This window comes from Agelaius tricolor, unplaced genomic scaffold (assembly GCF_023055355.1).
Source record: "Agelaius tricolor isolate 1412-34295 unplaced genomic scaffold, bAgeTri1.0.p SCAF_13, whole genome shotgun sequence".
Taxonomy (NCBI): domain Eukaryota; kingdom Metazoa; phylum Chordata; class Aves; order Passeriformes; family Icteridae; genus Agelaius; species Agelaius tricolor.
In genome coordinates this window covers 17340037-17355490 of record NW_027269273.1, presented here as the reverse complement: position 1 = coordinate 17355490, position 15454 = coordinate 17340037, and the positions used below count along the sequence as shown (strand labels likewise).

Here is a 15454-nt window from a genome sequence, read left to right as displayed (position 1 = left end):
TATTCTTAAATAAAAGTTTGATTTACTCAGACAGAAAAATATTTGGTAAATCACAAAATTCAGTAGTCCCTACAAGTACAGATAAACAAATGTCTAAAACAACTTTCACAGCTATTCACCTCTAATAATCTTCTTTAGTGCTGTTAATAAATAAAAGATAATTATACTTACTTACTTGAAGAGAAATATCAACATTCATTATAGCTTGTCATTCAAACAAGAAAAACCATACAATAAAAATTCACTTCAGATAATGGCTATTTTCCTATTTCTTATATTCTAATATCTACAATAATGAAGAGAATAGCTATGTTTTGTCTCTGAGTATCTTATGAAGAAGAGTGTCTACATTTATCTCCTTTTTATACAAGAAATACAGAAACAGAAATCTGGAGTGGTTTGATAACACTAAAGAGTAAATCAGAATTGAGCATTAAAACAACATCATCTGTTTCTCAAAGCTTTATTCTAATCCATCCTCAAAGCAGTCACACACAAGTTTGTGACTTCAAAATCGGATTCTTTTAAAGAAGAGAGGCTGTTTCCCTCTAGGTGGTAGAGAATCTGCAGGGTTGGACTTAATTTCATGGATTGGACATATTCTGTATGGTTTCAGAAATGCTGAATATATTTTTGAAGGGAGCCCAGATCTTGATGTTTCTAGGAGGTCTTATTCATCAATCCATTCTGACATTAATCGTATGAAAGTGAGGCTCCAATTCACCTCTGTATAAACACTGCCACTGATTATGGATCTTTAAATGTCCTGCAACATGTCCTGCAACCCCTGCAACTCTTCTACATGATCAAATTATTTTGTATTTCCTATCAAGAAAAGAATCCAAACAAATATTAGAGAAATGTTTCCCAATATATTGAGAATAGAAATTAGTGTTTAGTCCAATAAACTTTCAACTATACAAACCAGCAAATTAATTTCATATGCACATTTCTAAGTGCATAGGAGATATTTATGGGAGAACAGACTCTTTAATATATTGTCATAATGGAGTTTGAAAACTTTGTTAGCCTAGAAGAGTAAAATGAATTTTCAAACCTCATTATGAACAAGGAAATATTCTCTGTAAAATGCTTTTATCCATTAATTACTGAAACAGTGTCTCTCATACCCATAACCCACATACCATTCTGCCAAGAGAAAATCACTTACCCTGCATTACAATTTGCAAGACAGGGCTCTTCACCTAATGTATTTCACTAAGAAATTATAAAGTATCTTAGATACCTGTATGACACTTCATCCACATTCATTTTAACAGTGAAATACACCTTACATTTCCTTGCCTTCTTTGAGTATCTCAGCTCATACTGCATGCTTTCTTCTTACACAATACCCACCAGATGTTTAATACAAATACTGAATAAAATGGTTAATTAATAGTCTCACCAGGGTTGGCTTGAGGCACAGGCTAAGTAGGCAAGTTCCTAGATTGCAGGACCTAAAGCATCACCAAAGCTCCAAGCTAACGAGGCTGTCACCAACAACTTCCCAATCAGGAAATGTCTGAACATCCAATGTCTGCAGCAGATTCCAGTGTTTCTCATATATAAATATTTCGCACAGTCACACAATTATCACTGCAACAGGTGCTGTTTCACCATCCCTGTAATATGACTGCAAAGTATTCTGATTTGAATATGAAGTTTAAAGGAATCTGCTGAGCACATGAAGAGATAAGGTAAAGACAGTGTTATTTCAAGTTGCAAGATGTGCTGATGAATCCAAACTCTGTCCTTGCCTAGATATGCCAAGTGCACCTAAGACCAGCCCTGAACCTATGCTATCAAGTTATTTTTATTTTAAAAGACTACACTTAAGGGACTGATCCAAAACCCACTGAAGCAAGTAGCCTTTTTACTAATATGCTTCAGTGACATTCTGGGTCTGGCCCTAATACTATGTTAATGTTAAAAACCAAAAGCAAATAATTAATGAAATTTATTGATTTGGAAGGGGTGGGGGGAGAAATCTAAGTTAAACCCATCTTTACACATAAAGTCAGCAACCTAGACATGTTAAATAATCACTGCACACGCAACTGATAAGTGCAGAAAACCAAGCAAACCCCAAGTTTGCAGCATTAGTCAAATACTAGTTACAAAGCCAGAGGAGCACTGCAAAGCCAAAAGGGAATCATACAGTCAAGGCAATGCTTAGAGTGCAGCAAATCATTATGAGGCAGCATAAAGCTCAGCAACTAGAAAAAACTCCAGGAAGAAAATAAATTGATGAGGCAGCATTTGTGCAGAAAAAATAGATATGGACCTTAATTATTACCTTCAGAGATAGGACTAGGAGTAGACGCAGGAAACTGGTATGTAGGAGAATAAGGATTGTCTTCTGTAGCAGAGAAAAGCAGTGGATTTTGAGACTATCCACAGTGAAGTGGAGGTTCTGCTTCATTCCCCAACTTCTATCACCATATGATTTTATTCCCTACTTTAATAACACTAGGGTAAATGGTATCATATTTTAAAAGAGATTAATGGATTAGCAAAGATTTAGTTATTTTATGCATCACACAAGAAGCTATACTGGGAATAAGTGAATTTCCAGGCAGTGTAACAGAAAACTAGAACCTGAATCGAGTTATTATTAGGGCACTATAGTACAGTTAACTCAAAGCAAAAGACAACAGATACTCTGACTAAACTTCTGGTACCTTCAGTTTTTTGCTGGATTTCAGGAAGTTCAGGAAATGTGTAGGTAGGGCAATAAGGGTTTTCTTCAGGATTGTCTAAGGAGAGGAACATGATTTGCAAAAAAGAACAGAGAGGACAGATTTTAAGGGGAAGAAGGGCGAGCCAGGAATACATTCAAGCTGACTACAGTCCCTCTCATACTGATGGTCTAGCATGACACAACCTAGAATGCCTCTTTGTTCATTGCTGCCTTGCATGTCTGGGCCTTGGGAGAGATCCTGGAAGCCAAGGGGACTGAACTCATTCTCTTCCATCTGAGCATGGGCTTTAGCTGAACTAAAGAACCTCTGTTAGGAGCAGCAGGATTAGGAAATAGTTCACTTCTCCTCATCCCATCCACTGAAGCACAGCATTTATCTATGCATAAAGCTCATTAGGACAGCACCTGCAACAGCAAATACAGCTCCAGTTTTGCATGCTCTGCATTTGGTTCCAGAAGCACAGATCTGAGCTGTGCCTGCCTGTGTGTCAGGCTGTTCAGAGGGGTCAGCTTGCAAGTGCTACTGCAGCCATTTCTCACACAGAAAAATGTGAATGTATCAGCAGTCAGGCATAGAAGTGCCCCAAGGTGGGAATCCCCTGAGAGTTCACCACTGTGAAGTTTGTAAGTGCTCACCACAATTCTAGGTTTTCAAAGGAGAAAGATAAAGGTATTGAAAAAGCAGAATTCAGATTCTAAACTCACCAATAATTAATGGAAACCCTTCCACTGGTTTCAGCGAACTTCAAATCCTGCTTTCTTGTGCAGGTACTAAAGCTTAACAGTGTAAAAAGTTTCCTCTTATCACAAAGAAGTTTCAGAGATAACCTACTGTATTTTAAAAGTGTGTAGATTGGGTTAGCTAGTAAAACTGGAGTTCAGGGATCTATTTTCCCTAAGTATGGAATCATTATCAGCTTTTCTGGTCTCAAATAGTATAGTTGATTTCATGAGGGCACTGCAGTTCACCTTTCAGAACAACTCAGACCTTTCTTTGGACTTCAGAGTTCTCCTACCTTTGACTTCAAAGATTTCAAATACATTGGTTGAGTTCTGTGGTGCAGAGCACACACTAACTAACATTAAATGCTTTTATTTAACATCCAGTAAAATTCTTCATATGGATGAAACAAAATGTCATCAAGGTGTTCTTTTAAAGTAAATAAAAAACATCTGTGCTACAGTACCTCTATTTAGCTTGTGGATCTGTTTGAACATCGTCTTGTACCAGTCCTTCGATCTGTCTGTATTCTGTTGGAAAAATAAATATACATTGAAATAATCAATAGTGACTCTACCAGCCTTTCAAAGTTATCACAAATCTTCCAGCAATGAAAAAAAATTACACTCTATGTGAAAACTGCATCATATGAATATCCTGAAATATTAATTATTCCACCCAGATATATCATCTCATGTGACATTTCATTCAAGTAAGTAATAATGTAAGAGCTTTGCAGAGGCAGGTTGTATGAAATGTTTTGTATATTAATCTGGTTTGACATCCAAACTTAAAAACAACTTCCCTGTTTTTAAGTATTCAGTGGACAGTTAGAAACATTGAGCGTTTAAGTAATTCCAGAAACTACTTGTAAGAGTAGGTTACTAATTTTTTTCATAATTTCCCCTGAACACTGAATGAATGTAATCACATATAAAGGAGGTATCTGCCTCTAAGATGGCTACAATGAGACAAAACTCTTCTTCAGCTGCTAGATGGGAAGGAAACAGAGGAGCAGAAAACATTATTATCATATATTATAAGAAACACTAATTTTTAATTTTCTTTTCCCTGAAGGAGCTGAAACAGGTCATAGATAAAAAATGAAATAATTCATCATAAATTATATTGGAATTAGAATTCTATCTTCCCTTAAATCTCTGCAGCTTTAGTGAGTTCCCTAAGTCCTAAGGTAAGCAGAATGTAGCCCAGGCTTTGTGTACCAACCACATGCTCAGTGTTTTACCCTCAGTGGAATTCCAATGTCATCAACAGAGGTATCAGCCATGTAGGGAGGGCTCCTGACAGTGCTTCTCTTCTCCTCCACTGCCCTCTTCTCACTTGGCGCAGCCTCCTGAGCCGGCTTGTCCCGCAGAAGTGCTGAATCAACTCTGTCAGAAACTAATCTGTCTGGCACTGAATCTGGAAATGACAATGGGGGATTTTTATCTCATCCCAGCATTTCACAACATCACCATATTGGGTTCTTTTAAGGCAAAAATTCTAGCAAGTAGTTGATGAGACAGACTGTCATTGCTGGTTGTGATTAGCAGCTACACTGAAGGAAATCTCCCAAGAAAATGCCCAATGCCAGCAAAAGCAGGCGAGCATCTCTCAGGCAGTTACCATCACACATCTCATGACAGTCTCAGCTGTCATATAAGACAGTAATTTTGGTTTCAACAATTGTTTCTTTTGACCAATTAATAACTCCACAATGTCCATCTTCATCAAAAAGCACCTGTAATACAGTCTCCTGTACATCTTTTTCTGCCAATTTCAACCTAAATGTGTAGTGGTGCACCACTTTTTAACAGATTGCATTCACCTCTCTGACAGCCCTGTTTGTTGCAGACAGTATATGATGTTTCCAATTAATTTCCATGCCCTAATCAGAGTGTGTAAACAACAAATGTTGTTTAAGCATACATATGACATGATTTCACAGGAGTCTGCATAAAGATGGAGGGAAATAACTAATTTCTTCAGATTGCCTTGCTTCCAAATTGGAATTCCTTGACACTGCCCAACTGACACCCAGAGGTAGCAGCAGGCATCACCAAGGGACTTCAGATTGTTCTGAAGCTCTGCAGAGCTGCAGCACAGCAATCCTCAGTGAAGGATTTTTTTTCTATGTGGATTTCCTGCAGAGGAAACACCTGCAATTTCAGTCTGCCTCATCAAGACTTTTGCAAATCCTATAATTTTTACATCACTGCATGCACTGAAGAGAGAAAGATATGTTTATTCACATGCACATCACCATCCTGCCCAAAGCCATTAAATGTGTAGAAATCTGATAGGGGCAGACAGTGGAGGAAAGGCTCGTGCATAGCATTGATCTGTTGGTACCATGAGCAAACACAATTCTGCCCTGCAAAACCCAGAACTAAAGGACTCATGTTTAAAACCTTGGTAAATTTTATGACTTAGGACAAACAGATGAGTAATTTAGGTGTTTGGTATATTTCTTTGCAGCTCCTGGGCAGTGTGTTTGCTGAAGGCACCCCACAAGCTATCAAAGCAGCAGCTTTGCTCCAGCAGAGGCAGCAGCTGAGGGGTAGCAGACCTTTCACATCATACCTGCCAGGCTACTAAGCCTTTTTTGCTGTTCTGTGGTAAAGGAAGAAACAAAACAAAAAGAAATACAGGACAAATGTGTGAGACATAAACAGCAAGTGCTCTGGTGCTGCATTTCTGACAGGCAAGAAATACACTGTAGAATGATAGCAGGTGCTGGAGAAAATCTGTTTTCAAATACCCTGCCAAAGTGACAGCCCATGGTCCCTTCTCCACACAGCAGTCTCGTGGGATAACATAAATCTCATGATGCAGTGACCAATACATTTGTAAAGAGCATTTATATTTAAATTTTCTTTTTTTTTATAAAATAAGAATAAACATCAGAATATTTAAAGAATAAAACATTGGACAGCAGATGATTTGAAAACCAGCAAAAATTCACAGAGTCAAGCAACTTGATAACTAACTCTGTTACCATTATCATAAAGTACATTTTGAAATAATACTGCTGTAGCATTTCAAAGGGATATAGGAAAGGATAAAGTCATTGTTGGTGCTTCCTGGGTCTCATCACATATTAGTGAGCCACAGATTCAATGACTTGTGCACAGACAGAGCTTGAAAGCTTTGGTTCTTGAAACAGTCCCCTTGGTTAGAGGCTTTTCATTAACCAGTTCCTAGAATGGAGTATCTGTGGTATCTCTCAGCAGGTTTCACCACCCTAAAGTTAATGCTTCCTAAAAGGATTTCCAAATGACTTACCCAAATCACAGGGGAATAAAGAATGCTTAGCACTCTGTCCTCTGCTGTTTTTTTATTCACTAGCAATTAACTCTTTTCTTTAAAGCATGAAAGCCATTTGAAGAGAATAAAATATTTTACTGACATAAAAAGCACAAACAGTTTTGAAAGCTCATATTGTTAGAGCACAGATTAAAAAACTTTAATACATTAAACACGTCTGTTATATATTTATGATAAACCATGCCATGCAATGCCTGAACAGGAAATAACTGTGCTTTGGGGTGGCATAGAACACTTGCCAAGCAAGTTTGCCATAGTAACAAACCTCCATGTGAGTGCTGTTTTCTAGAGGAATCCACCTTCACCACATATTTGTACTAAGAGTATCATCTCAGCAAGGAAGACTGGTATTTCTCCTCGGTGTAGCTCCCTCACCAATACCTCTGAACTTGGATCTTTAGCCCCCAGCCCTCTGGTGACCACTGATTCTGCTGACCACTGATGGCAAGCTGCTCCTACACATCATGTTCACCCAATAGCTGCCCACATAGGAAAAAAAACCCTACATGCACTGGGTAAAAGCAAAGTCAGCACTCTGAGCCTTTGAAAAGGTAAGCCACAGCAATAGTGGCCAGATTCCTGGAGTTTCCCAAGTCCACTAGAAATCAAAGCAAACTGGACTGTATCTCTGTGGCCTGTTACAAGCTACAGTCTTTAGTGCTGCACAACGAAATGGGAAGCTGTAGTAATGCCAGCCATCAGGAGAACTAAAACAGAGGAGCAAAGTTTCCCTCCAAATACAGAGGTAAAGAGATAGAACTATCTATTCAGCTTGTGTGAGAAAGGTGTTGATTCCTGGGAGTTCTCAAACAAGGCTGTTTTGCTCATTTGCAAATCCAGAGCTCAAGGATTACTGCAATATGAGTTTGAGTTGATCCAGTTACAGGCAGAGGAAAAAATTGCCAAGATCAAACTTGTGGGCAAGTAGATTATTTACTATTGAGTAAATTCTGCTACAAATTCACAGGTCAAATCTCTCCCACAGTAATAGAAAATACAGCTGCCTTTACACTGCAGTAGCTGAGAAGTAGCATGTGACCTTTTCAAGCTACCACAAGCTACCTTGTTTCTACAAACAGATATACAGGAGCATACAACCCTTTCCACCATGACAAGACACCTGACAGCTGTTACCTTGCAATAGCTTATTCATATGTCCACAGCCCAGTTAGAAACCTCTCCCCAGCCTCAAAGAGCTTCTGATCCACAGGTTTTAATTAGAAAAAACATATCACTCTCACTTGCCTGTTTTACGTTCCAGTCACTAAGACTATTTTGAGGCAACTTTGTTAGTTCTTAGTAATCTGGACCCAATTATCAACATTCTCCAGTTCCTTGTAGCATAACAGTTTGCTCATTTTGAGCCAAAATTATCTATATGCAAGTCTCCTTACCTCGATTGTGCTGCAACAGGACAATAGTGGGATTGACGATTGTGGTAGAAGGATAGGCAGAGGCAGACTTGCTGATGGAAGTGATGGAGGTTGGATAGTCAGTGCCAGGCTGGGGCACTTCATTTAGCACAGGACCTGGGTCCTGGAAAGAAGAGCAACACATGATTAGCAGCATGCCAGTGGTGCTACACTGGGAAAATCCATGAAAAACCCCAACATTTTAGGCTGAACAAGAAGCATAATCACAGCAAATTTTAGTAAAAAAGGCATAAGCATAAGTATTACCCTGCTCCTTGAACACATCCTGCTCATTGTTAATGAAATTAGTTTGCTAAGGCAGTACTATAGTTATTTGGTGTTGGGTTTCACAACTCCAACCCCAAAAGAGGGCACTAAGTTTATCTAGCAGACACTTTGGAGCAAACACAAGGTGTCAGAAATGAGCAAATCTAGTTTGGGGAGGGGGGAAGATGCAGACATCTTTCCCCTGATACACCCACACACAAACATTTGTTCCAAGAGTATTCCTTTCATAGGAAGTCAGACATGCAAAACTCATGCAATTCTGGAATGAAACAGTATTGCTGCAGCCGGTTTGGTAAGAAAAGTCTAAGGAATTAAGTTAGCACTGTCACTCAGGAGACAATGTGATACCTACCTGATTAAAGTAATGACATAAAAAGGCCCCAAAACTGACAGAGGGTAACAAGTAGGACTCTAGTAAGGAAGATGGATTTGCTGCTGGAGAACAGATAGCAAGTTGCTCTTGCTCTCCTAAAGCATCCAGCTCCATTATTTGCTTATTTCAAACCCACCTATGATATCACCGCTGCTCAGGCTGCTCTGTAGAAATACAGGCTGTGTCTGCAGGGAGACTTTGAAACCTAGCTCACCTTTGAAAAGCCTCAGTCCATGGATATTGGACTTCTGGTGGTGGTAAGGTGGCTAAGATAAAGAAGGGATGATGACTAAAGACTGTGTGTGCATCAGCTTACACTGAGATTTTTCAAAGCCTCTTAAGGAATTTGGACACACAATTACCCTTAATGGGGACTGAGCATCCAAACAAAGAGAATATGGGACAACAAACCAAATTCCTGCATTCCTGCTGCTCCACTGTTGGACTCAAATGCTGCAAGCCACTGATCTGTAAAATCAACTGAGCATTCAAGGGTATTTTCATCATTATTGAAAAAATCCCTGAATATGCCCAGAATATTGCTCCAGAAATATTCCTGCTTCCAGCTTTTCTGGCTAAATGCAACTGCAAGTCAGTGCTCTTCATTCACACCAGCATCAGATGAAAGGACTTGCAGCATCAGGCAGGGGACTGAAGAGGGGCCAAAGTGAGGCCTGGCACCAGAGCTCAAAGATAAATCATAGTGACAACTGGCCAAAATCAGAGCAAGCACCTACAGCCTCTCCAGCCTGGAGGGAAAATGGGGAAGAACAATCTTATTCTGTTGGATAAAGGTGATCTTGCTTCAAGCAGCATCTGGTCAGGCCATAGACACTTCATGGGGACAGAAAATAACCAATGGTCTTCAGGAACAGATGTCCCCTAGAGAGAGACCAGCTCCACTTTGCTGACTGCAATAATATTCCAAACAATGCAATTAGCAATAAGGAGGAAGAGTCAGGGAAAAGTGTGAGAAGTGGCTTTGAGCTTCACTTTGATAACTAAACTACAAATAAGAATCCCTCAAAGAAGAGGGATGCTGGATCAGGATAGGCTCAGCAGCCCCAGTGAAGTCACCAAAGAGGGTGAACAAAGACCAAAGACCATTTAAATCATTGTGGAAAACAGCTCGGTGACTACATGCCTGAAGTGAGCATGCCCAAAAATGTTTAAACTCTCATCTCAAGAAAGTCAGGTACAGCAAAATTTCCACTGCTCCTCTAAGATTTGGATGCCTCCTGATTGTTTTTTTTCTGGAATCTGCAGATAGACTCCATTAAAAAAAAACAACCACAAAACACTCAAAAAAACTCCTACAAAACACAAACAAACAAAGAACACCAAACAAACAAAAACCAAAACACCAAATCCAAACTTTCATTCATTGCTCTCTGCAATAAAAACCCTACCAATTTTAATAAAAATAGAAAGGCCAATGCTGAGAACTTTTGAAAATATCATCCTTGGTTGTTTTTTACTTTTCCCCAGCCCACATGCCTGTTTGCTAGATCCCTATAGAGTCAAAGGGCAGAGCAAGCATCATCATGAGAGAATGCATTTTCTTCTGAACTTCTACCTTGTCCCCACAAGCAAGCATAAGAAAAAGGTGGCCGTAAGACTTTCAGCACAAGGAGCTACTTTTTGCCTCCTCTGCAATTTTAACTGAGAGCCGCTTTTCCTCCTTGTCCTCGAGGACTTCTTTTTAAAAAGGTGATGAGCTTAACGAGAAACAAAATCTAACTCAAGAAGAACACAATAAAGTCCAAGTTCAAACTCTTGTGGACTTAATTATTAAAATTTTCAAAGACAAGCAATTGCAAAATGAAGAAATACTCTCTGCCTAATCTATTGCATAGCACCTCCATGCTTGGAGGACTCTTAGTACAGTAACTGATCTTATAACCTGTAGGTCATTGGATACTGGCAGCAATCTTACACTGATTTTATCAGGGATTTGTGTGGAGACTATATGGTCTTGTGGCTCCAAGTGGAACAGAAAGCCAGCCCTAACCTTTAACTGGCCTGCTGTTGCTGCTTTAAATGTTATTCAAACACAATTAAGGATGCTATAAAAAGAGCCTGAAAAGATCAGTTAGTTGCAGCTATTCAGTTTATGCAGAATTCATTACTCTGAGCAAATCCTGTGAAGATTCTTAAGGTGTACATCACCCAGCAGAATGGGCACAAAGGGAGACAGTCAAATGTTGCAAGAAGTCAAAAGAAAGTTCAAAACTGCACAAGGCAGGCAAACTGCATGCACTAGCACAGGACGCAAACACGGTTTCAGTTGTCATGCTGCTGGCAGGGAGTGAGTCATCACTCCTCCCTCAAGTTTAGTATTGCAAGGAGAAAGTAATTTTAATCCAGGAATACAAATTTAGGAAAAGGGCGAGGAGGGTACTTGGCAAGCTTACTGTATGTGAGATGACTCCAGTGATTTCAGGCTTCAAGCCCCTGTGCAAAGCCCCCGTGACTGGAGGGACAAGTGAAGGTGGTGACGAGAAGAATGGCAGTTTCGGGTAAACAGAGGGTAATGTGCCAGATGTGGAGGGTGCTTGGTTATGGTGGGAGCCCCTCTGGAGATGTGGGGGAATGAAATCATCTAGAGTTGGAAAAGTCAAGGGTGAGCCAGGAGGAACAATCTCAGGGAATACGGAGCCTTGCCCGAAAGGAACCAGAGGCGGTGGTGGAGTGCTGGAGCTGCCTTCTTGTTGTCTGTCTGGATTAACCTGAAGGAGGGGGACTACTATAACTCCAGGCTGAGCTGAGGTGGTGGCAGTGGCATCCTGTTGGAAACAAGGCGTTGTTATGCACTGGGGGAGATTGTTACTTTAGTCTAATGCAGCCATATTGTGTCATGCAAGGAATGTACCCAAAATGATACAAAGATCGTCTTCCCCTAAGGAGACATACTTCTTCAGGCTTGCAGCCCTGGCCTCTATGAACACAATGTTTTTTTGCAAAAATATTTATTTCCCCTCATCATCCCTCTTCTCCAGTTCTTTGTAGTGAGGCTAAAATCAAACAAAGAACAGCCCAGCATTCACCATCACTTGAGAAGCTCTAACCATTATACATTACAGAGCTTGTTTCTTTTACATGTCCCTAAAATAGAAAGATCCTCGCCAGTCCAACCCAACTCCCTGCAAACACCACACACAGACACACAGACACACAGATCAACATTGAGGGGGACACATATGGGGTGTTAAATATTATCAAGTAAAAGACCACAAGACGCAGGGCAGCACAACAAGTGCTGAGAAATTAAGGTAGGAGGGGAATAAAGCATTAAGGGAACATTGTAACGAATTAAAGAACTGTTCGCTCAGCTGAAAGAAAACAAGGTTATGGAGAAAACATGTACCATGCTGCGTCCCATTGCCTTGTATGGTGGCTGTCGCTGCTGAGTAAGGTAAGGCTCTTTTCTCATCCTGTCCTCTGTGGCAGCTGTGCTCTGGGGCTCTAGCACTCTGTCCCTCACAGCTTGCGGAGGTGACGGCTGAGTCCGGGAGGGCTGGCCTGCACCATAACTAACTGCGTCTTTGCTGAGGACAATGTAAAAGTACGGCCTGGGAGGAATAGGAGGAGGAGGAGCAGCAGGAAGAGACTTTTCAGTGTCTGTTACAGAGGGAACAATGTTGGTGGCTGGTGCCTGAGTGAGCTCAGCGCCCAAACTGGTGCTGGCTGCTGGGTCATGTGTGCTGCCAGTGGAATTTTGAGATGTGCCTGAGCAAGTGCTGTTAGATAAACAAGCTACATATAGTTTGCTGACCTTTTTATCTGCCTTCGTCTCATGACTGGAATTCATTCCAGCCTTACTACTGGGATCTGCCCTGACAGGGTTGAGTTGTATGGATGATGCACCTGATGAGGAGTGACTTTCCAAGAGTGGCTGCCCAGCATGCACCTCATCTTTGGGGCCTGAAGAGGGAGAACGCCCTGCTGGTAAGCCTTGCTTCCCACTGGGGACAGCCCCGTAGGGGGTAGGTGATGACAAATAACAGCGTGCACTGGTGTTTGGTGATGCACGCTGTGAGTAAGGCTTGGGTGCATTCAGGTACACACAGTCCATGATGGGCACTGGCAACAGGTTGGTCACTTTAGTGTCAGTGCGAGGACGCCATGCAAAGCTTTCCTCTTTGGGAAGAGGAGGACGGGGAGGAGCCTGATCAGGCAGAGTCAAGAAGGTAGGAAGGAGAGAGGAAGCAGCATCAAATGAAAGGAAAAAGGAAGGAAAAAAATTAAATTCTCAGAACGAATTTGATCATTAGACTTGGGTTAAGCAGGTTTTAATACAGCAAGAATAAAAAGCAAATACAGTATCTGAAGGCCACTCACTCACATCCATTGTCCCACACATTCTTTCTCAGCACAGCTCACTGCAGCACACAAACTCAACCCAGCCCTCAAGTCCCTGCCTACGTGTTTCTCTCTCTGCTCTCAATAATTCTCACTACTGTGTTTCAAGAGGCCTGCACAGCTACACTCACTGTGCCCCGGGAAAGCCTCAGTCAAGATTTAACATCATGGCTAACTAAATTCAGTTTCATGCTTGCATAACTAAACACTTCCCAGCACTGGGGACATTTGAACTGCAAAGCCAAATTCAGAGTTCTAGGCCATCTCTGCATGTTAAGTGCACTGCTGAAAAGTGAATATTGCCAATGCTAATGAAAGCAGACATCAAGTGAGTGCTGTAGCCTACTGTAGCTGGCTAAATAAAAAGTGAGCACTTACTCATTCTAAAGGCCAGCTCTTCAATTCTCTTTAGGATTTTTCCATCCTGAAAAAACTTTCAGGAAGACCAGAAAAATTACAGTTTTTTGAGGAACTGAGATCATCAGAATTTGCCTCCAGAATCAAGGTCACCAAGAGAGAAATCCTGCTTCTAGTAAATAATAAGAAAAGCTTTACTGGTTTTGGTACTTGCCAACATAGAGCTTGCTAACTCCAAATCATCTGCCTACTGCATCTCCAATTACAGTGAATTTTTTCTGAAAGCCAAACTGTTTTGAGATAAAATAACAATACAGAGGTTTCATTTTATTTATTACTTTTTTGCTAGTAGCTGAAAACAAAGATCTATGGAAAGAAGAGAATACCCACCTGGTGAACAACAGCTCCCTGGATTTTTGCAAATTAACCCTTTGGAGACTGTAAAAGTAGGTTTTACAAACACCCCGTTGTCATACCTTTATGGACAAAGGCTGCCTAAACCACTGCTAAAAATGTCAAAACCAGAGAATGAAGATGCCTTAACAGCTTGCAACATTTAAATCTGGAAAGAGACATCCTTAAAAGTCATCCATATATGACAAGTTGTGGCAAGTACCTATTCTTGTTATATGGATATAGATGTAGAAAAGTTTCATAAAATTACAGGTGCTGTTCCAAAATCTGCTGTCCTCATGTTGCCCCTCCCAGCCTTTTTCTGAAGCATAAGGGAGTGAAGAAGTGGGTTGTTTAGTGCTGTTCTAAAGGGCTTCTGCCTCTGAATAGGTTCATTCCTTTTGGAACTTCTTCCATTTCAGCTCAGTTTGTACAGTAGCTCTTGAGACTCCTGCGACAAGTATTATGTGCACCAGTGCTCCCTCTGTTCATCAACAAGACCGGGAAAGGGCTACAGGACAGCTCTAAGTATTAAGCAGAAATGGGTCTCTCTTTAGGGTGCTGCTCCTTCCCACACCTTCATTGGAGCTGTTCCGTCTCCCACTTTCACTTACAGTACCTGGTCTGTAGCATTGCTAAAGGGACCTTGATGATGGGGAGCAGTCACACTGATAGGGGACTGGGCTTTAAAGGGACTCTGTTTCACACAAGAATCCAGTTTCTAACGAAGGGGTTCCTTACCAGCTTCCAGACTGCTTCTGAGCACCCCCCAAAAAAAAAATAAAAAGGATGGCATTGCACCTCTCTTAGCAGACTGACTTCAACAATTTACCTTCACATAGAAATAACCTTTCCCTTGTCAGCTTCTGTCAGTTATAGTGTAAAAACTGAAAGGCATTTCCCCAATATTTTATTTTTAATGTAGGGTGCAACTCTGATTTCAGCCTGCAGCAATTTCTAGGAAATAAAGCAGCATAAAATACAAAATAATTACAGATGGTTACTTCACCTTTTTTCTTGCAAATAGCATTGTCCTCCTCCTTCATCCACTGAGGAAACACTGTGGTGTGCCTGAATACATGAGCTCCACAACACTTTGCTGGCATCGGTGCTGCCCCCATTTTAAAGGCAGAAAAAGCTGAGGCACAGCAACTTACCCATCTGCAGTCAAGTTTGGAGTTCAGCCCAGGACTCCTGATCATGAATTCAGTGCTTGAACCCAGATGATCACCTCAGGGTCACAGAAGAAAGGCTTACCTGTGGCTTGCTCTCTGAAGAGAGGTTTGGACGCACACTCCTATAACCCTTGGCAGCCAGAGAAGATGGCTGGGCATCCCCATTGGCATCAGTGTTAGACGACGACCTCCAATCATCTGCGAGGGGAAAGAAAACTCAGATCACAGATTCCCTCCAGTTGCAGGATAAGTGAAAGGAGGGGACTCTTTTCTTCCTTTCCCTCCCCCTCTTTCTTTTTTCCCCCCAGGCAACAAGAAATAATTCCAATAAGCAACGGAAGT

The 15454-nt window shown here is 41.0% G+C and overlaps 2 protein-coding genes across 44 annotated transcripts in view; both read right to left on the bottom strand.

The window, feature by feature from the left end:
• The window catches only part of SORBS1 (sorbin and SH3 domain containing 1), a 157790-nt gene that overhangs the window by 40168 nt on the left and 102168 nt on the right, over positions 1 to 15454 (bottom strand). For 33 of the 43 annotated variants that reach the window (XM_071438933.1, XM_071438934.1, XM_071438932.1 and 30 more), the window contains 8 exons: positions 15195 to 15310; positions 11240 to 11611; positions 8147 to 8288; positions 6009 to 6038; positions 4672 to 4847; positions 3892 to 3955; positions 2685 to 2759; positions 2300 to 2362 (listed from right to left, as the gene is read on the bottom strand). In XM_071438933.1, the coding sequence (XP_071295034.1) occupies positions 2300 to 2362; positions 2685 to 2759; positions 3892 to 3955; positions 4672 to 4847; positions 6009 to 6038; positions 8147 to 8288; positions 11240 to 11611; positions 15195 to 15310 (1038 nt within the window). The remainder of the gene's footprint in view (positions 1 to 2299; positions 2363 to 2684; positions 2760 to 3891; positions 3956 to 4671; positions 4848 to 6008; positions 6039 to 8146; positions 8289 to 11239; positions 11612 to 15194; positions 15311 to 15454) is intronic. The other 10 variants (XM_071438956.1, XM_071438968.1, XM_071438969.1 and 7 more) reach the window with 4 other exon arrangements.
• LOC139595649 (uncharacterized) lies at positions 11620 to 15098 on the bottom strand. The gene is made up of 2 exons (XM_071439189.1): positions 15095 to 15098; positions 11620 to 13076 (listed from the first exon to the last, which is right to left on the bottom strand). The coding sequence occupies exons 1-2, from the start codon at positions 15096 to 15098 to the stop codon at positions 12154 to 12156; spliced, it is 927 nt and encodes a 308-aa protein (XP_071295290.1). The 3' UTR covers positions 11620 to 12153.